This window comes from Rhipicephalus sanguineus, chromosome 3, assembly GCF_013339695.2.
Source record: "Rhipicephalus sanguineus isolate Rsan-2018 chromosome 3, BIME_Rsan_1.4, whole genome shotgun sequence".
Lineage (NCBI taxonomy): Eukaryota > Metazoa > Arthropoda > Arachnida > Ixodida > Ixodidae > Rhipicephalus > Rhipicephalus sanguineus.
This window is the reverse complement of record NC_051178.1, coordinates 172,154,188-172,176,265: the sequence shown is the minus strand read 5'-3', so window position 1 is coordinate 172,176,265 and position 22,078 is coordinate 172,154,188. Positions and strand designations below refer to the sequence as shown.

Genomic DNA, 22,078 nt, shown 5'->3' with positions numbered 1-22,078 from the left:
TGCCTAAGAAACCTTCGTTGTAAATGTGCATAAGGAAGCAGGAAAAGGTAGAGCGATGAGAGAGGTAGAGAGCAGGGACAAGATTCTCTTTACCCCTTTTGGGCAGTGGCAGGCAAAGCAACCTGAAAAAAGGGGCAAACTCAATAGGCAGCCTGACAAAGGAGGTGGACGACAGGCACTGAAGGGAGGGGGGGGGGGGGGGATCGCCGCTACACACCCCCCCCCTTTGGGTCCGCCACTGCTTTGGCTTCAACGGAAGCTTTGCAATAAGAGCACAACGTGCACCTACAAAAGTATGAGCCGTCTGCTGATCCCCACTCAAGATACCGCGGCGCACGCGACCACGCCCGCTGGTACAAAGTACGCACTTCCTGTCGGACTTACGCAGCCCCCCCCCCCCCCCCCCCCACCTCCCCAACCCGCCGGCTCCTATCTCCATGTGCCCATCGCGCGAACGAGACGATAGGCTCGTTTCATCTCTGCTTGAGCCCCGTTCGTCGGCAGCGCTCGCACGATTTGGACTTGATAAGGAAGATCATGGCGAAGGCAAAAAATCCGCGTCGGAGTGTCTATAATTGCTATCGCAAAAAAAAAAAAAAGCAAAATAGCTGCGGGCTAAGATCGCATGAAAGCACGGCAACAGCCTGAATTACGGCACATCCGATTATGGTGGAAACGTTACTGTTTTCGGACATCGCGCGCCGAATCGAGCAAATGGGACCCGTGCTGCTGTCGCGAATTTCGGTCGCCGCTATGCCTTGGCTCTGAAAAGTTTTGTAATTTGGCTTTGTAGCAAACATCCACGTGGTGTGGCTGGTAATTGCGAGCTGCAGCCCCCAAAAATATCGGTCGAGCGCCTAAAACTTGTTTCAGCAGTACCCTCATCGGGAAAAAAAGAAAGAAAAAAACTTTCACTTACTGTGAATGGGCCCGTTAGTTACGCTAGCTCTCGCCTGGAAATTTATTCTATTCTTCACGGAGTCCTAAATAGCGCCTTTGAAGCTCGGGATCAGAGCGAGTGAGCTCTCCGATAGCAGCCAACAAACGTCGTCTATTTTTTTTTTTCGCCGATCGGGATGACTTGTTAGATACCAGCCTTGTCGAAGACATCCGCTTCCAGAACGATCGCGATCGCTTGCAAGATAACTCAAGCTCGTTACATCTACTGCTACCGCTTCTACAACTAATCATGCTTGTTACTTGACGCGCGGCGATAACAAAAACACCATATCGGGCGCTAACGCACAGCACGCTCGAGAAAGAATACAGAACTACACCGCGTAACCACAGACCACCCTGACAACATTTCGCGATACCATGTGTTGTGCTTCATGGTTCCCGCATGCCACGCATTAGCCGGATTCTCTCCCACTTCACAGCTCCGAAGGCGATGACAGCATCTAGGGGCGCCACTTCCCGCAGCCGCAGCGGCCGTTTGATTTCAAAAATGCGTTCACAAAATATCGAGCCAGCGCTACCGCGACTTTCGTTGCCTTTCAATAAAGTTACTGTGGACTTCCCTGATGGGAGCACATTTTCCCTTAGTTTTCCCTGAGAATTTCCAGACTACCCAAAATCCCTGAGAATTCCCGGTCGGTAGACACCCTGCGTTAACTGTTCACCTTAGCAATAATTTCTTGCACGATGAGGAAGCTCCTTGCGCTGTGAAGAAATGACTCTCTTTACGCGTCTTGCGTGACTTTTCTTAAATGGACTAGAAGCAATAGCCTTGTTGTCCCGACAACAAAAATGAGAGTGCTATCACAATTGCTGGAATATGTAAGCTTAAATTGTAGTCACTTCCGCATTTGTTTTTTGCGTGATGACAAAGTCAAAGCAGTTAATATTCCCGAGTCGCCGTCGGTACCTAACCCTGAGAAATAGTACAGAAAGTTCGTCAGATATCCGACTTGTGTCGGCGAATGCAGGGCGTCCTGGCTGCGGAGCGCTTTCGATTGTCCTTTTCATTTCCAACTACAGTTTTAACTCGCGTTCAGCATTAGGTGATCTGTAAAATGAGCCCTCATGCTGGAGTACCACCCACGTATCCAAAAGCATTTTCTTTTTTTGTAATGCAACTGGCAAAGTGAATTTTGGGAGCTAGAAGCAAGCCTAGGTCGCCGTGTTTTGACATCGCATAAACGCCAGCGGCTGCGACGTCACAATATATTGATAATTTGGCGCAAATCGAGGGAACGTGGAAGTAGCCAAAAAGTAGCCAAGGCGTTTTTTCTGCCGCCATCGGCCTAAAAAGGTAACCAAACTGACAACACAGGTTGCCGAAGTCCACCGTGCTGGATAGCCTAAAATCCCTAAATTTTTCCCTTTTACCTAAGCACCGACAACTGCCTCCTTTCCCGGCCCTCTCTCACGCGCAGCTGGCGTCTGCCGCCATTTTCTAACTTGGAAGATTTACAAAAACACGTACCCCAAGTACATGCATCTTTCATCGGACAATATGCTAACGCGACGCGCCTTTCTCCTTCCGCAAATCCCCCGTCATTAGTGAGCGGGGCACGCGTTTCACCAGGTGCTGGGAAAGCGTTAGGAAGAACATGGCTACCGAAAACGAGCGTTAGCCAATGAGATTCGTCCGCGATGCTTCAGTGGTTGTCGGTACTTAAGAAGAGGGGAAAATCTAGGGATTTTAGGATAGCCATGCTGCTCGCCGCTAGGAGGGTCTCGCTGCCTCCTCCTCCGATATACCGGATTTCTCCTCCCTCCCGCTTCGGGAGAAAAAAAAAAGAGAGATAGAATTTACTTACCCATATATGAGATATGGTTAAGGTGGCTAGCCTAATATGGTAAAGGCATTCCTTCAAATGGCAATGGTATAGTAGCGACATATTGTTCAATCTGAACACCCCCATCCCCGCCCCCTCGCCGGTTCCAACCGTCTTCACTGTCCCGGCCCTTGCGAGAATAAATTTCGTGACTGCGGCCCGCTAGCTGAGGCGAGTTTGAGATCCCTGATCTAACGCATAGCTTTTGCGCTGACAACGCAGTAACCACCGGAGGAGGGGCAGAGATGCGCGTCCATTCTTTTTTTAACGCAATAAATTCATTATTTTCCGCTAGTTTCTGTCTGAAGACGAGGTTTTGTCAGCCAATTTCTGCACCAAAGTTTTCCTTCGGGCTAGAAACCTTCAATGCACTGGTATTCACAACTCAAAAGAAATGCTTAGGTTCCCTCTGATATTTTTGTTCAATGCACCAAACGTCACTAAAATCGGTCCAGTAGCCATACCTCATGTAAGCATTTCCTCGTTTTATTTGGATGAGGAAATCTGACTCACGCAGCGTTTACGACACGTTGGAGCGGTGTCGGTTATGGATAGCTTTGAACAAATTGCTAAATCACCGAATACCGATTGAATTACTTGAATATCTTATATCTGTTAAATCAGAAATAAATAATTTGTTTGTTTTAATTTTTGTTATACTGGAACCGTGCAAGGGCTAGACTGTTCAGCGGCACTTATGCACACAGAGGAAAGATGAGGATCGGGATGGATTGTCGACGCTACCCTGTTCCTTCATCAGGACAGCTAGACCTCTACGACGTCATGGATTTTTATGCATCTGCTCGAAACTATCAAATCATGCCAAATTGATAAACGCGGCAAACTTTGCCCGACTAACACCTGTTGAAACGTACCATAGCTTCGCTCTTCCTAAAAAAAAAATTAAAAAAAACGCCAAGTAAGTTTCATGCTCTGCACTTTTATGCTGTGCACACGGTATTGGAAGAGGATGCGATGAGCGCAGCTAGCATGGCGGCTGTATCATGCTCTGCACTTTTATGCTGTGCACACGGTATTGGAAGAGGATGCGATGAGCGCAGCTATAGCATGGCGGCTGTATCTGGCGCGGAGGGAGACACTATGGAACATGCTAAAACTTACCGTACAAGAGTCCGTGATGCGATCATGATTTGGATTTTCTTCTTTCTTCATTGTAATATAGGGACGCCCCTTGGTGCAATGACAGCCCACCCGCCTCCATTGCCGGAGGTACTGGGTTCGATTCCCAGAGGCGGCGAGCACCCACCACTTTTTGTAATAAGTAGAGATGTATCCTGACCTGGACGCTCCAGCGCTCGCTCAGCACCCTCTGATTTGGTAGTGTGGGTGCTCACCTCTAGAAGGTGGCCATTCCTTTCCGCTGTCTCCTACGTTCAAGAGTAGGCGCTTCAATGTTCCCGAGTTTTATTTTTAAAGACTCCCGGGTCAGCAGGAAGAACTTCCCATGCGTTTCCTGCCAGGTCAGGACAACAATAGCCAGTAGCTAAACGTTTGGAAATTGTCATTTTGCAGGAAGCAAACCAGAAAACTACTCCACTCAGAATGGCTTCTCCACGAACACGAGTTACGTGTACACGGAGTTGCACTGTGAGAAAACTCACGATGCAGCTGGCACACTTTAATAGACACATTTTATTGTTACCCTCACGTTTACAAAAATACATTTCTGAGGGGCAGACAATGACAATGGGGCTACTACAAACATGTGTTCGCACAAGAGAAAACTGGTGAAGGATTCTTCCAAAGGGCGGAACAATAAATATATTGCACTGCCCCAACTTCTACGTGCATAGAGCTTGTGCTTTCCATACTCACGGATAACATTTATATTCTGCTGTGCTGTTTGCTATAAAAGCACTACAGCTCATACAGCCTTAGTTGACAACACTGCTTGTACGAATGGGGCGGGCACCACAACAAGACACTCCACTGGGCGTAGAGTCAGCACAGCAATACCACGACGATAACTTCAACAACAAATAGCAGAACATGCTCTTCTGCAACAAGCTATAAACTCTTCTTGACAGGATCGGAGTCCAGAAATAGCAACATCGGATGACATATGCCCTTGCCCCTTTTCTAGTCCGACATTCCTTGCAAAGCAATACTTAGATGGCAAGGTGGCTGTGGAGGGAGGTTTTACGGGGTAATCGAGGTGACAGAATGTGCATCCCAAAATTGTTTGAAATGATGCTCTTATAATACCTCGTGTACACATCTGTGCTGCAGACACGTTGCAACAGCTTTTCCAAGCGTGGAGCTGTTGTTGGCTTTACTATGATGCACAGATAGTACTCGGTGAAGACTCTTGCTGCCAAATGTCCATCAGGAAACAACAGGATGCTAACATATTCATGGCAAAAAAGTAGAAAGCAAGGGCGACAGGGGAACAACTTGTACAAACCAATAACAAGCATATTCCTCATTTTCTAACTGTGCTGTCAAAAAGAGCAAATGCTAGGCTGCAGTGCAAAGACATCTAAGGGGGCTTTTCTATCGCAACTACTGTTTATCACTTTTGAGTCCTTGTCTGTGTGAACTGCTTCAGCAGCTCACCAAACTAACAGAGCTACTTAAATGAATACAGTGACAATGGGGTTTCATGAACGACAACACACACGTACTCTACGGAAATTACCACTGATCTGAACGAGGGCTGAACACTTGATGCTGGCAGGAAGACGCCTCAACTATGTTTCTGTCCACTTTCAAATATTATCTCTTTCGGTAAATCTAGTGAGTGATAACACATCTGCAGACACACCAAACACTGCAGGACATTACTGTATCACAGCATATTGAAGAGCTTCCGATTAAGGCATTGAAACTACAACCATTAAATATTATATGTGTATATATTATATGCATATTTTCTCTGAATGACAAACCTGGATAAAAGTATGTGAGGCATAACAAATTTAAAAATAGCATTATTTCCTTTCCAAAACTATAAGGTTTGTCCTCAATGTGGCTGCAATACTTGCTGCAGTATGCACCGTGGATGCACACCTACTATACAAGTGATGGTTAATGCTAGAATGTTCCAAGCATCCTACTTCCTGGGGCAGAGAGCACACATATCAACACTGGTTGTTCACGTGTTCTTCAAATGGCAACACACTGTGGAAGGTGAACTTTGAGCAATCTTTCTCTTTGGGAATGGGTGGGTCTTTGTGCCGAAACACCATAAAACTCTCAATGCTTTCAGCTTCATAACACTAGGTAATAAACAACAGTGGTAATGTGGGAACAACATGCAGACGATGAGACAGGCCGCTTACACAGGGAAACACACAAAAGTGCAGCATACTGATGTGTTACCGAACATATATGTCACAGACAGCACTGACAACCACTGCAGAACAATGTCTCGCCACTATGGAAAATCCCCAGCTGGTCGAACAAAACGATAGAGTTCAATATAGGTTTCCTGGCAACAAACTCTCTATTAATAATTTCTGACTACCTTATGGGAAGATGTGATACATTAAAGATAATATGGCTTTTCTAATAAACGGTTGCTATGCTAATATGAATGTCTGTCACATTTCAACCAATGATAATAGCAGTGCCCACAATTCAAAATCCCTCCGAGTTACTTTAGACATGTACACGTGCAAAGAATTAATGAGAAATGAAACAACATAAAGGCAAGTGTCAACTTTAGAGTGGGCATGTTATAAAACAATGTGCATGGTTGGAACATGTAAATGATGCACTACTTGTTGCAAAGGTTCGCAGGCCAATGCAACATTATCAGATCGGACATGAAATCTAGTAACGAGAGCTGTGAAGTGTTTAATGAAACATGGGTTTCTACAGGTTTCAAAAGGCCTTGATGCCTCTACAACTTAGTAACCACAGAATTCTTTTTGGCAATGAGTGCTTTAGTCTTCAGCTAAAGGCAACCAAGAAGCAGGGGTGCTGCTATGTGGAGGAGGAGGAAAAAAAAGGGGGGTTACAGTAGTACTAACTCTTCATGCTTCAGTCACAGAGACACGAGATCGCATGAGATGACTTACTGTCTTGCATATAACTTAATTTCTGTTTGTTGGTGATGTAACTGCCAACTAAATATTTCTAGAAGGAATAACAGCACTTGGAGCAAAGTAAGCAGCTCACTCGGCAGTCTGTCTAGTAGTACTACTAGATTTATGATATAGTATTTGCAAGTGTTTCCTAGCACCACAGGTAACAAACTCTCCTAGGTGAGGAAGAAATGTAACTGTGTTGCATTGATTTAAGTATCTTGGACCACAGGAGCCGGAGCCTGCTGTTCCCAATGAGATGATATGTTACAGATATTTTGTAACATCAAATTTTGTTAATGTTGCACTTATGTAATGCCTGGAAGTAATTGTTCAGAAGATGTGGTTCCACAGTTACACCTGGGCATTTAGTGTTGAAATTATTCTCTATTTACTTGGCTTTTTCTGTTCGTGTGACGGTAACAGTGTTTTTACAACTAGTAGACACTGTAGGGCTTTAATTTCACTAAGATGGCCTTCCAACAAACACCAAGCTAGCTACCATGGGTATGCAACTTGAACTGTTTGTGACCTCGTGATGCACAGCAAAGTAATCTAAGCTGCATCAGCAACAGTGAACTACAACAAGCTATAAGAATGTCCTTGGCTGATTATGAATGTGGCATACAGCCAACACAGAACCACTGGGTTCTTTTGAATTAAACGACTAGCTCGAAGCTGAGCCAGTGAATGATACGTAGTCCAAAGCACCAAACAAAAAGCTGAGGAAAGTAACATGCAACAATCAATATGTCAAAGCTGGCAGCTGGCCACATTTGGAATTTATCCAAAGCCCTTCATACTCATAAACAGAAATGCAGTCCACTGGAAATGCAAATTCGCATATGTGAGTAACACACGATGGTGCTGTGGTTGCCAACTATCTTTTGCTTTGATATAATTCTAATGGAAAACGATATGTGGGAGATGCCATTGTCTGTTTTCTAAGAGAGGGTTTAAAGATTCAGCTTTCTGCAGGACGAGTACTACTCACCTAAAATGCTTCTTAATATGAAACACTGAGTCACGAGCACAAAACACATGAAGTGCCATTGAACATGGCCAGTTATTCCACAAAAGGTTTCAAGTGAATGTGTTCTCTGCACAAAAATAACGATGCAGTGTACATTATATTGTGTTTGTCAATGGCCACACATTGTGCACTTGATGCACAAAAAAGAAAGCCTCAGGTTTTCAGGCATTTACGGTAAAAGCTTGAGAGATCACATAATATGGGCAACGAGAGCAAAAATATACAGTAATATGTCGACAGTTAGAACGGACACTTCCTTCCTTGCTACTTCAAAAGAACCTCATTGTACCAATGTGACAGGCGATGCAGGTGTCCCAGCGACACAGCTTCAAAAGTGCAATTTTCGCCAGATGCTACGATTACGCGCTTCTCAAAAAGAGGCAGGAGCATTTCGCACCCTGTCCCCCAAGTGCCAGCTATTGTGGGACATAGTAAACCAGTTCCCCGCCACAGGGAATGACGAGACAGCTCTGAATAAAGTAGTATTTCCAGTCCTTCCACCTTGGCTCGCGTTTCCCCACCACGTGTGCGAAAACAAAGCTTCGGCTACTGCTCTCTTCTCACGCAGTATCTTGCTCACTGATGCAAACAGAAAAATGCGTGGTGCATGCAAATGTGCTGTCACGCTAAAGGAACAGTTGTGAGGCACCCATGTGGCAACTTTGAAAAGATGTTGTGGTCTCCCGCTTTACTGAACTACATTCACTAGTTTCTTGTTCCCTTCTGTCATACCCGTCGCTTGACCCAAGTTCTTGAGCGGGCCAGCACGCACCTACTGGGTAGATCGTGAACTCCTGTGGACGGGCCGCACCTCTGTATCATAAAACTGAGGATGTGTATTTAAGGCCCTGAGACAATGTAAATGTTTCGTTGTTAACATGCTGTATATCTACATGCTGTCATAATGTATTCTACATTCTCTCTCAGTTAAAAAGAAAATAAACAAACAAACAAAAACAAAACAGAAGGGCATACTTTGCTACACTATACCTTGCAGAAAGTTTATTAACAGTGCACTAAAGCACTGTTAACTGTTGATGGGAACCTTGAAAACAAGTAAATTGAATAGAACTAAAAGGCTAGTGAGTGAAAATTCCTAGAATTTGAGTAAGAGACATCTAAAAGAGCAGTTGCGGTAGTGGAAGAAAGAAGGGAGAGTGCTTGCAGCAGTGGGCCCACTAACGTTAAGTAAAAACAAAAAAGGGGTGACACCTGGCTTGCGGAGTTTTTTAACACTAGCGAGAGGGCAGTGTGCCTGATAAAAACAAGTTGCAAGACACTGCTTGAGACTCCGCCTGAGTCAGAAAATTCTGAGCAACCTTGCGTGACCATAACAGTGCCGAGCATGAATGCGCACGGTGGTGAGTCAAGCAAGAAAGAAGGACAAGAGACAGGCTCAGTTGCTGGGAGATGGCCCTTAGCTCTCGGCCAGGGTCTTGCTGCGCCGGTAGGGCCGGGAGAAGGTGCTCTTGCTGCGGCCTCTGGTCTTCGTCTGGGCCTTGTCCACCTCGGCGTTGATCTGGTTGTCGCTTTCGGGCGGCTTCGCGGGAGACGGGTCGGCTATCGACATCGACCTGAGGGGCGACACACTGCGCTCCGCAACCCCGTCCCCATTTTTTCCCTTCAAGAAATGCCCTTGGTGCAGGTGCCATGCACGTGGCCGTACAAGGACAGCAGGTGTGCATGGTGCAGGAGAGATTGCAGATGACATCAACACTTACAATGTTAAGAGACTGAGATGTGTGTGCATTCGTACTCAGAAAGTGTGTGACTACTTGCTACTGCTAGCTAGCGTGAAACTAAATGGTGCAAATTTAAGGCTACAACTACAACTAGACCAGCATGTGTAATGCCAAAAAATGTGTGAACAAGCAACGGCCTGTGTTTCTCCATATTCTTATTCCCAAACTTTGCCCAATTATTCCCCCAGTTGTTGTTCCCCAATCTGCCCAATTCTTATTCGCAATTCCTTGCCCAAACAAATGTCCAGGCCTAATGTCTGCCTACAACAACGCATGAACACATGGCTGGCAGTACTGCCTTTCAGCAAGAGCCACCAGTGTGATCAATGGGATCAAATGGCGCAGCTCTGACGGCTCAAAGTGGGCCACGTCTGTACTTAGAAAATGTGTTTGGATGCCAGCAGATTTTGACTCAAACAATGAAATGAAGGCACATCCGTAGTGGCTAAGCTTGAACACACATTTCAGGCACCTTAACCAGGAATCTCTAGTGCACTCCACATAGGAGAAGTGAAATGGTGCTACAGGCATGCTCAGGTTACTGAGCATGATGACGACCAGGCTGTGTTGCAGGTTTTTGCAATGCATCATAAATGATATGATGCACCTTTATTACCATACTTAAAAAGTGCCCTAAGCGATTGCACCTTCCACGACTTGCCAATTACATTGGCAGGTGTCAGTAGAAATTATAGATTATACTATCAAGCATGTGTTCAATCACTGTCCGAAATATGTACAGTGCTCATGAACTAGAACCTGAACAGGGATAAACACCAGCCGAGCATTATTAGATGGAAGTGCACTAAGCTTGATAGCCAGTTCCTAGCAAAGTTAGTCCCAACTACTCATTTTGCTTTCTGAATTAATAACGTACAGTTTTTCTATTAAACTCGTTCACATAAGGCACGCCCACATTATTCTGCCTGGCTGGATAAACGAAAAAGACAGTTAGAGTACTGTGAAATGCAAAGGAGCAAAGCTCATACCATAACAGTGCAAGTACGCTACGATAGTGCAGAGGAAACTGCAATAATGTCTCAGACCATTGCTATGCCTATAGATACATTCCTGTACTGTATATGTCACTGCAGAGTTGGATAACCAGCCATATTCAAGTGTTAATGTGTCCTCATAGTTCAATCATTGTGATGGATCTTGAAGATCTCTTATCCTATTTACAGGGTATGTCCGAAAACTAACGTCAATGAGTCGGTTAAAAAAAAGATGTACTGATTAGATCAGTACAACACAATTAAAGGTTTCAAAATAGGCTCCTCCTGCGACGATACACCGCTTCCAGTGAGATTTCCAGGCATCGAAGGTGTCACAGTAGGCCTCTTCCGGAATGTCCTTTAAAGACTTGGTGCAAGCCTTTTTGACTTTGTCAACTGTCCCGAAATGATGCCCTTTCATGGGAGTTTTCTAGCGTGTGAACAAAAGGAAGTCTGCAGAAGCCATGTCAAGACTGTAGGGCAACTGGGGAGCCCTTGGCACCTTTGAATTGACAAGGAAGCGGGTCAAGACGAAGGTGGTTGGCGCATTGCCATCGGTGATGGTCGTTGACGGCCGTCCAGCATGAGCTTCATCGCTGACCTCTTTACGACTTTCTAAAATGGCCTTGTGCCGCCGGTACACTTGACGTTACGACTAACAATTATCACCAAACATCTTTATCATAGGAAAAGTTTGCACTTCGGACTTGTTGAGTTTCACACAAAACTTGATGGCAATCCTTTGTTCTATTGAGCGCTGCATTGTGGCTAGCACGTGAAATGAAAATGAGTTTCATGGAAAAGTCTTGCCTTACTCTCCAGATGGTAGCACATGACAGTGCAACCGCACGTGCGTAAGCTAACTTCCCCTACCACCAATATCAAATGGTTCTAGCCTGTTGTGAGGTATAGATGCTTTACAATTTAATCAATGACAATACTTTTCGTACAAACCCTGTACGTTGGTCCTTAAGGCAAAAAAGCGCTTTCCGAGCCATGACACATGCGTACTACAGAGCAACAAAGTGTCCTAAACAGACTTGATTAGGTATGTTTTCAGAGCAGTGCAGTGCTGTTGTGAAGCAGAAAAGTGATGCTGTGTTCAACTACATATTTCAGTGACATTGCAAAAAGATGGCACACAATCAAGTGATTATGAGAGGTAATCACACATGTAACTCGGAAGGCCACATTCTAGGTGGGTCAACTTCAGTTTCTTTATATTTGCGTGACATGACATCTACTGTCACTTTATAAGTTGTGCAGTCTCAAATATGCATTTGCCGAAGTGCGCAAGACTGTATTTGTCATGCTTGCTTCGCGAGTTACACGTAGTGGATGATACTATTGGCGAATTCTATTGGGAGAGCAGGAGCACTCAAAAGCACGTTGAAAGTGCTCTCTTCAGAGCCGGCGTGTTTCAGTGGTCGAACAGGAGTTGGAACACCGTCATCCATTGGTAGAGCAAGAGCGCTTTTGCTGCGCCGAGAGCAGCGAAGAGCAGTTCAGTTTGCTCCCCGTTGAAAAGCGGAGTGAGCGGAGAACGCAGGAAGTCACGTGACTTGTTAACGTCACATCTGCTCATACCCTCCCAACAATCCTCCTTACTTGTTTGTATTTCGCTTGCTCGTGTACGACGGCAATGGTGGCAGCGAAGCGTCTGTGGTACTCTGGCTCCAACAATTTTGACGTCGTTGCGGTAGATTCTGGTAGTGTTCGTCTACCTTGCCTGTCGTCAAATGCACGGGGGACGGTGGCAGCAAAGCGTCGTCGTCTTGCCGAAATAATTGACAATCTTGAATTTCGGTTCGGGACAAGCAAGCCCCCCCCCCTTCAAATCTGGTCGGATTATCCTTCCCCGTAAGGGGGGCGCTTGCTCGGCATTTTACGGTAAGCCTAGTGGGCTAGGGTCCCTACAAACAATCACTAAACGCGTGGCCGCGTGCGCAAAAATGCATGTGCGACGTGCGCGCTCAAACAAGCAAAAAAGCAATCAAATTCACTTTAACTTCTGTAGTAGACGGTGGCTGACATTGCATCAAAGAAAGCAGGATGTGCTGAGCTTGCGATTCCATCATGTAATAGTAGGAAGCGGCAACTTTGCAGGATGGCGAGCAAGCGAGTGCGTCCTTCCGATCACTGCCACATGTGCTTTCCCCGACCGCCCGGCTCAGATCACACATGCTTCGCAGCAGAGGATGCTGGGATGCATAACATTTCTCCTCACTTGTTTTTTTTTACTCCCTCCCACCTGCTCTCTGGAAGCGTGATGCATTCCAGTGGCAGATCGAGTGACACTGCTCTCAGAGCTCTGCCCCCCACTCCTCGCTGCACGGCGCCCCTACTCCTGTTCTCTCAATGGAATTCGCCATATGTATATCCTAACCAGTGATTGTGAATACTGCCTTGAGTACTGTCCAGAGTTCTCGAATTTCCCTCATCTTCACAGTAGCACTGTTTTAACCCAGAAATCTTTTTAGGGAGTGAAAGCAGCAAATGTGTCTGGTCTTGTCTGTATTGCTGGGCTTGTTTCCACAACCCAGGAATGCAAGAACACAGGCGGGCATGTCGTCCCCTCCGTGTAATCGTGCTGTGCTTTCACACTGTGAAATAAATCGCAGCTCAAAAGATCCTATAGCCAGTGGTATGAACTGAGCAACGACAATGGCTAAGTTACACCACTGCCACTCAACGTTTCGGTAGCCAAACATGATTAGCATGAGCTCATTTGCTTGCACTTATTGCATAAAAGATTTTGTTAGGAGTGCTACAAAGTGCTTCATCTATGCTTATCCTTTTGTCTTCCAGTCCTTGCGTGAAGCAGTGTTCCATATCTATTACTACATCTGAGAATGTGGCCCTTAGTCTCAAATCTCAACTTCTTCCGTGCACCCTGCTGTTGGTAGTGTCCCGCAATCGCAGCGTGCCAGACGCAGAATGCCCATAGATACGGAGAAGTGCGCACCTGAATATGGTGGATCGACGGAAGCGGTTGGGCGAGCTGATCTTGTTCATGTCGACGCTGGAGGGATCTGCCTGGAAGGCGAGTGCATTCATTATGACGTGGTCTGGCACCACGCCCAGTGGGTGCACCTCCCGCATGATCACGCCTGCCGGTATCTTGTAGAACTCGATACACTCGAGGAAGTTGCCCATCACCTCCCGGAGCTCCGCCTCCGGCATGGTGTCGCAGTACCGCTTGCTCCAGTGCACAGCAGCCTGTTCCGTAGTGATAGTCTTAGCCACCACCCAAAAGATACAACTGTACAGTAATTTTGTTTCCTTTTTCTTGCAATTCAAGGAATTCTACAGAAATTACAGCATGTAAGAAAACAATTTAAAATAGGTAAGTCACTATCCAAATAAAAATAACAAAGAAATACCTGCTTGTCTCATTTCTTAGTTTTGACTTGTTACAATATGAATACTCTTCAGAATTACAGCACACTTTCTGTGGTTACCGAATAAAATTTTGCAACTGTTGCAACAAATGACTGATGTCCTTTTTGGAACTCGTGACAATGTTTGAATGCCTATCAAAAATGGTGAGAGAGAAAAGAATGGGCGTAAACAAAACTACACACCTGAAATTTTGTGAGCTCGTCAGCTGTAAGTTCTTCACGTGACAATATGAGCCGTACAACATGCTCTGGCAGCAGGGCAAATGAGCCAAGGCTCAGGACCTCATTGCCATGGTTGTCAACAAATTCAAGCACCTGGAAAAAAGGACATGTATTCAGGCTCTCTGCACTAAAAGAACAATGAAAAAGAACTTTACAAGTATGAGAGCAGTGGTGAATGTAGTACAGGTAGTGACATAAACGAGTTCGTATGTCGAGCTGTGCAAAAGCAGGTGTTCTAGTAGACGCTACCTCAGCAAAACCTTTTGTGCAAGGCATCAAATGTGTCTTGTACTCATTAAAGGCCAAACCCTACAAGGTTTCATTCCTATTATATTGGTTACAAATGAGCAGGATACACAATTGAAGAAATTATTGGCAACGTTGCAGGATTGGTACTCATGTCAACATCCTTCAAGCACCTGAGCAAATGCACCTCCTAGTCATAGGATATGATGCACCCTGCAACATGGCCTCAGAGATTTGCACATTTGCTGTGAATATCATTATGGAATTCAAACTACCGTATTTACGCGATTGTAAGTCGACTCGAATGTAGGTCGACCCCCTAAAATTGCACATCAAGAGAAAAAATAAAAGTGCGAGAGCATTTCATAAAGGAAATTTATTTACGATGTCGCTGAAGAAAACAATCTCAATTTCTGGTGTACAAAGATGGCTTCACCACAGTGCTTCAAAGCTGTGCAGAAAAGCTAGCTTCGCGGCAATACGCGGGGATTTTTAGAAAATTTTCGAAACTAGTTTCAGTTTCGATTGTAAGTCGACCCCCCAACTTCGGACTTCAAATTTTGATAAAATTGGTCGACCTACAATCGTGTAAATACGGTACCTTGGCCACATACCTCACTTCATCTTTTTAAGCACTGAATTCTGCTACAATTCACACTGCTTGAATTTAGTGTTTTTTTAAAGATTTTTTGGGTATCCTGAGCCATGAAAGTTATTATAAGAAACAATAAACACCCTTACAAATGAGATACGTTGATGTGAACAGTCTCATGCTGGTGCAGGATTGAATTAAAAAAGAAGTCTGATTATTTCTAGCCTTCATGTACTAATGTAAGCCAGTACAAAGTTTACAACAACCAGAAACATAGGCTATGATATATTAATTTCACCCATATGTACTATTATGCTTGGAAGCATTTAAAAAGGTTTTTCAGTGTCAGTGCAATGCTTCAACAGGACCCTGCCCATAGAAAGCTTGACCAAGCAACATACCTTCTGGACAAGCGACTTTGTACACTTGTACTGGATGTAACGTTCTGCTGACGCCAGCAGTGCGCACACTGTGTCAACGCTAATGCAGCATTGGACAAATCCCATGCAGCCCTTCCTCAATTCTTCCAGTCCATAGTAATCGGCAGCATTCATCAAACCTTTAATGAAAAAGAAGGAGCATGAACACGCGTCATCTAGCTACGAAGCAGTCTCACAAACTTCCATGCAAAAACCACTCTCAATGCAGAGGCTACTTGGGTAGAAGAGAGTTGTCACAATCAGCACGTTTTGCAGTGGAATGGCACTTGAGGAGATCCTTCTATAGGATAACTTCTTAATATATTAATTTAGAACTAAAGCATATGAAGTTATTACTACATCCAGATACACATTGCCTGCGTGCCTTCAGCTTCCAATATGTAAGGCACCGCGTATTGATTGCAAATGCCGGCAACTTATTGTGTGAAAGTTGTTCATTAAGCCTGTCTGTAAAAACATACATACCGACTCCGTTTATTGTGCCAACACAATAAACAGAGTCAAAGGTCAGTATGACTATTAAAAAAAATCTCACAGTATGTTATGTAATTGATTGCTTGTCATCTCTGCATCAATGCACCCAGCAAGTGTCCTCACTCGCTACCCTGCTCTACAAATACAAATACAGCTCCGCTTGTGCTGCCCCTGCGCCTCTAGTTCCACAGGGTCTGCAATATGGTACTTTTCGAAAGCAGTTTGCATAACAAAAAGCAGAAGTGTTCAAATGTCCTAAAACATCGAGCGGAAGGTTGATATCCCCTTACAATCAGTGAAATATGTTAAGCCATGCGATTCCAAACATACAGTATGGTATATGCACACACAAAATTTGAATTGAGAGCAACTAGCTCGATTCTTTCAAGCATTTTTTTCTTCACAAAGCTCTGTATCACAGCTGCTTAGTGCCAATGAGAAAACGCAGCTAAGAATTGCCACTGAAACGCTGTAGATAGATGACCTTTTAAGAAAAAGACATGAACACTCATACTTCGAAACACTGACACTGTATATCTTTTATGCACTCAAATTTGAGCCCCACAAATGTCAAAACTGCGGCATGCAAAGAAAGCTATACAAATGACCAGCATCAATCTCAGGAGAGAGTGCGTACATTAATATGTGAAACGAAAATCATGAAGAATGCGAGCTATTATTGTAATTGTGGAAATGACCACAAGCCAAACATACTTATCAATGACTTCTACAGTTTGTGGACACCACAACAAGTTCCAAAGGCAAATAGTTCAGTGCTTCAAGCCTGGCAATTAAGCATGATGCATATTTAGAATTTATAATGCAGAAATTGCTTGACAGTGTTTGCTATTGTGACATACTTTGAATGCAGAGCCACACTGCATTGAGGCATCCATGCTGTGCACTACTGTAGCAGGAAATGCGTCAAATGGGTACTTGCTTTAGCCAATAGCAATGGGAAAGAAACTTTATCTGGAAGCACAGTGAACTCGTAACGCAGCAAAAAATGGGCACTCTGATCCTGTCTGCAATCGAGCAACTGAAACGCGTTGCAAGTGTGTTGTCACAGTTATATTTATACTATGCAAATACGTCTGTGTTCACGCGTGTCAAAAACAATTTTCCCAGCAGGAAACCAACTTGCAACGTTTTCCACATGTTCTGAGATAATTCATCTGTGATACCTCAGTGCAATTGTTTTCTATGCTCAGTGCACCTATTTTCTATGGAAAACCATAGTTGTTCCCTTGACAGCCAACTTTACACTTAGCCAACATGAATGTAGTGAGTCGACATGCGAGATACTGAAAGCGCATAACGCACAAAAGGGTGAATGATAAATGCTAGCACAATCCTCGTCTAAGTTGCGTAGCATTTTTTCTTCCTATATAATAAACAAATCCGCCCGGCGAAAAAATCTCCTTACACTTTAAGTTCCTTTCAGTAAATTATGTTTTATAATCCTGTTCTCAACAGTACCAGAGAGAAAATCAGAGGAGCCATCATAGAGCACTTACCCAGGAGTGTTCTGGCTTGCAAGGTGACGCAGCCAGTGTGTATGTACTCAATGAGTTGCCTGAATACATCAGGCTCAAACTCCTCTATGATCAGAGTCTGATGTGTCTGTGGCTGCAAAAACTCCAATGGTCAGCACAAGCGTTGCACCAGGAGACATTGATAGCATGGACATTTTCTTTCTCTCATAAGTGCGACTGAATTTCAGAGTAAACAAGACCAGGGATATAGGTGCTGCAACTGATGGTGTGAAGGAACGAAAAATGCTAGGATTTCAAACTGCTCATGTGCGCAGAAACTGCATGAAAAGATTGAAATGAATGTGTATAGGAAAAAGAACATACAACAATTATATGCAGATTACAGCTTGTATGTATATTCTTCACAATTGCCCATGAAACACCTGCTTGATCCTTTTGCAGATCCCATTATCTTGAGACCAGTGTGCGTTAAACAGCAAGTTCCTCTTAAGATGGCAAATCACATTTGCATATGATTATCAGACATAGTGTGCAGTTGTTGCTGTACTTCATTCATACTTTACATACTCGTGGGTTAACTTAACGCTCCCATAAAAACATCACCTCCTTCCACAACACTGGACTACTAAAGCATAGCTTAGTTTAGATTACACAGCTGTTTCTCGTACTTGTCTTGCTTGGTGAAATCCATAAAAATAGGCGCTTAAAGTGAACATCAGGAGTTCTGTAACTTGACTAGTCAGGATGAATACGCCTGACCCTAATGGCAGCAGCACCCTAATGGCAGCAGCATTACATTAGAATGCAAGACCAAAACTGGCTTTGTGGCATTTGCAGCAAAGGGCCGGTGTCATCACCAATGCTTACCACACTACGGTTTTATCATACATACAACGTGGCACACACAGTGTTGCACAGCATAGATGGGCTGCCACATCAATGACTATGTTGGAAATTGCGCAAATGATGTGCAAAATTCCTGTAATGCCTGGCTTGCACATCACTGTACAAGCTGCAGTTGTAGGCTGCCATTTAACTACTGTTCTATTGTTGACAAAGACCATGACAAACGGATGCACAAGATTCTTGAAGCCGATATGATTTCGAGTCCTGGGTCCGACTGTGCCAGTACCCCTTTTGCGATTTTGTCAAAAAAGCAAATATTTTATGTACACAAAATTGAAGTCACATGAATTTGCAAAACTCTCATTACTTCCAATGATTTCAGCAATAAGCACTAAGCAAGTGACCGAAAAGTAATTCGGTAAAGTGCTGCATCAAAAAAAATGCACGATCTGTACTTTGGTCAAGAGATTGTAGGATAAACGCAGCTAGTTTGGCACTAGGCATATTACAGTACAGCTAGTACCTTGTTTTTAAACATGCAGCGTTGCAACAAAAGAAAAACAAGCACTCTTATTTGTCCACAGCAGTAACGGGCAATACAGGCTGCACGTTTTTTTACCAGCGTTAACAACGTCCATTCTGGAACAGTGGCAAAAAGATGGAAGGTTAAGCCGTTGGCATGGCAACTCGTTCTAGTGACAAAGGCAGAGCCATACTTACCTGAGGAAACTGTATGTTCAGCATAGGCTCACTGCTTCTCTTCAAGAATAATTTCAATTTCGTCTCCTTATTCAGATCTCGTTTTTTCGACGAAGCATCACGGTCACGATTTGGAGTTCCTTGGAAGCCACCATACAGCATTTTGTGGAATACCCTAGGAGAAAAATGGAAGGTGAAAAACCTGCACAGTTGCTACTGGTGAAAGCAATGAGTGGCTGCTACGTTCTTCAACGAACAGAAAACACCGACCAATGCCTCCTAGATGTGCAAAACTAGATGGCACGGGTCGGTGAACAAAGGTTTCGATTTTGGATAATCCCAGACTAATCGCTGCTGAGGCCTGGGGAAGTCAGTGCACAATGAGTGGCACAAGAGAAACGAAAAGAAATCTGGGACAAAAAAAATGGAAAAAAACCATCAGTCAAACAAAGCAACAGCAGTAAGAATGCTTCAGTCACGCAAGCCTTCAACCGCTGCCGCTTTTTTGTTGAAGAGTGTTGCGTGGTTACCTGCTCCGTGCAGCCAGCACGGCTTTGACGGCACAGACGGGCTCTCTCGTGTCTCCCACGAGAAAAGTTACATCGCAAAGTTCCGGCATGCTCGCCAGAAACTTCATGTCTTCGGCCAGCCCCGTTTTGTTTTCAAAGACCGAATAGTCGGGCTCTTCTTCAGCGCCCACCAAGTCCTCGGCCATTCCACTCATCCTAGCGAACTTATGAACCAATCACTTCTGTCTGTCTTTTAAGGTTTTTTGTTGATTTCCTTTTTTTCTTTCCACTTTAATGTGTGTAGAAAGGGTTTTTCATTAAGGTTAAATCTACCGGGGTGAAGAAGGTGCTCTGGAAAGAAAAAAAAAGAAGAGCCCATGTAAAAACTTGAATGCACGAAAACATCTCACTACTAATTTTATTTCCAAACAAGCCCCACAGATAAGGTGAAATACAACTATCTCTCAGCGTTCACCAAAACGAAGTCTAGTTTGGTATACATCGACATGGCTATTTCGCAGTATTTGAAACACTGACATTAGAGCTTATACTCTAATGTCAGTGTTTCAAATGTTTCTAGCAGAGTTCTTGGTTTACAGCTGGTATTACTGAATGAACCTGGCCATACATTAAAATAGCTATCAAAACTCTTTACTAGGTGCACATGTACAGTTGCAACATAAGAAAGATTGCCATAAGCGGCAAATAACGCACAAAGAAACTTGCGACATTGCACGTCTTGTTCACCGCATGATGATAAGTGCAGCAGGCACCATCTGCCTGTTAAAGTAGGAGTTGCTGGCTAACCAATCCCAAAGTCCAAATTTCCAATGCTATTCCAGAATTTGTTGCTCCGGTACGACTTGTGCTAATCTTTTTCCGCTGCGACTGTACATTAGGCATTTACTGACTGCACCTTATGGCACTCTGATTACTTCATTACTACTGTCATATTGGACACAGATTCCACAGACAAAATATTTCACTTCAGCACAATAGTTGAATTAAAAACCCAACTGTACATTACCACAAACTGATTGCACCTTATGGCACCCTTGTTATTACATTACTATTGGCATATCGGACATAAAGATCTCCCCGATAAAGTATTTCACTTCAGCGCAATAGTACAAAAGCACATAATCCTGGAATAAGGCGGAAGACTTCAATATGCTGTGCCCGTTTCAAAGCAAGTGAAACCGCTCGAGCATGCCAGGATGCGGCCCGCGCTCTCGAAGCACTCAGGCGGCGAAACGGAGCTTCGCCACAGCGCACCAATTCGCGCACCGCGCGTTGTCTCAAAAGACACGGTCGCAGTCACGTATGTACGGCTCCGCATTCAACGCCATTCGGCGGTAGCCACCTGATGCTGGGAGCGCGGGCTGCGACCAAAGCGCCGAGTGACATCAAGATACTCACCGGGGGAGAGTCTAGCAGCACGGCGGCCACGGGCTACGGCATGGCGTTGCCTTCTTTTTGCCGCCGACACTTCCCGGGTAGCGGCGGGCCCCTAGTAGAAGGCTGGCTCCGCGTCGTCGTCATCATTCGTGCGGTCGTACGAGTGCGCGGCAGAAGTCGTCGCCATCACGGCGGTGGCGGCAGCTGAGGGAGTGTCGGCGAGAGGAACGTTCACATCGATCGATGGGACGCGCGCGCAGCAACAGCGGATTCGAGCGCGCGGAAGCAAAACGATCGCTGCTCGCCGCGTTTCCGCAACGCACGGGCGCGATGGCCCATTTCGATGGCGACTCGAGTGGAAACTACGAGTGCGGAATCGCGCGACAGCTGCTACGGCTGGGCGACGCTCCCAGATCGAAGGGAATAAAATAAACCGAATAAGGAATATGGGAAAACTCGGACGGCGTTCGGCCCGAGCAGAGTGCTGAGACGGACGCCGCACCCTGCTGATCGATCAAGCGGACGCTAGAAAAATCGTCGCTCGCTCTCATTCGATGCCAATCACTCGGATGAGCGGTCTACGCAACGACGCCAGAAGGACGGCTAGGGGTCACGGAGATGCGCGATTTCGGACTCGAATAGTATCTCAGTGCATACTAGTTCTAACGGGTGGTGTCCCGTTCCGTTGAACTTCGCATTTCGTACACACGGCTCACTTTCGATTCCCTTACAAGCGGAATCGAATTTCGTGAACGTGTATCACGCAGTACACTTTCGATCGCAATCTAACACGATCAGGATCTAACACCGGTGTGAAACGGTCACTGTAGATCGCGATCGGGCCTGATCCGGACCGAAATTCTTAATCGTGATTGACTCTTTTAGGCAAGCTGCAGAAGGCAGCCAATCACTATTGAGAAATTCGATCCCCAGCCGGCTTAATTGCGATGAGCAATGCATCGTTTGACACTGGCATAAATTTCTCATTTCGATGGAGACTCGATCGCGATTTCGCCCTTTGCGCAGGCTCCAAAGGGAGTTCGTATCGCGGTCCAGAAAGTGCCAGTCACAGGCGACTCGACTTACGAGTTAAAAAAAAACAAAAAAAAAACGGGAACTTTATATAGTAAGGTCGTCCATAGATTCCACTGCA

The 22,078-nt window shown here is 45.0% G+C and overlaps 1 protein-coding gene across 2 annotated transcripts; it reads right to left on the bottom strand.

Moving 5' to 3' along the window:
* Nucleotides 1–4,419: 4,419 nt before the first annotated feature.
* Nucleotides 4,420–21,516, bottom strand: LOC119387668 (serine-enriched protein). 2 transcript variants are annotated; one of them, XM_037655131.2, is made up of 8 exons: nucleotides 20,947–21,516; nucleotides 19,549–19,878; nucleotides 19,040–19,193; nucleotides 17,495–17,606; nucleotides 15,465–15,622; nucleotides 14,187–14,318; nucleotides 13,568–13,821; nucleotides 4,420–9,439 (listed from the first exon to the last, which is right to left on the bottom strand). In XM_037655131.2, the coding sequence occupies exons 2-8, from the start codon at nucleotides 19,740–19,742 to the stop codon at nucleotides 9,283–9,285; spliced, it is 1,161 nt and encodes a 386-aa protein (XP_037511059.1). In that variant the 5' UTR covers nucleotides 19,743–19,878; nucleotides 20,947–21,516; the 3' UTR covers nucleotides 4,420–9,282. The 2 variants fall into 2 exon arrangements, with proteins under 2 accessions (XP_037511059.1, XP_037511058.1); XM_037655130.2 differs by having other exon boundaries at nucleotides 4,420–9,454; nucleotides 20,947–21,507.
* Nucleotides 21,517–22,078: the final 562 nt, after the last annotated feature.

Coding starts and splice junctions, on each gene's coding strand:
- LOC119387668 (XM_037655130.2), bottom strand. CDS start 19,742: ATGAGTGGAATGGCCGAGGACTTGGTGGGCGCTGAAGAAGAGCCCGAC. Junction 19,194..19,548: donor GTGCTGGCTGCACGGAGCAG/GTAACCACGCAA, acceptor TTTTTCTCCTAG/GGTATTCCACAAAATGCTGT. Junction 14,319..15,464: donor CAAAGTCGCTTGTCCAGAAG/GTATGTTGCTTG, acceptor CCTTTTTTCCAG/GTGCTTGAATTTGTTGACAA.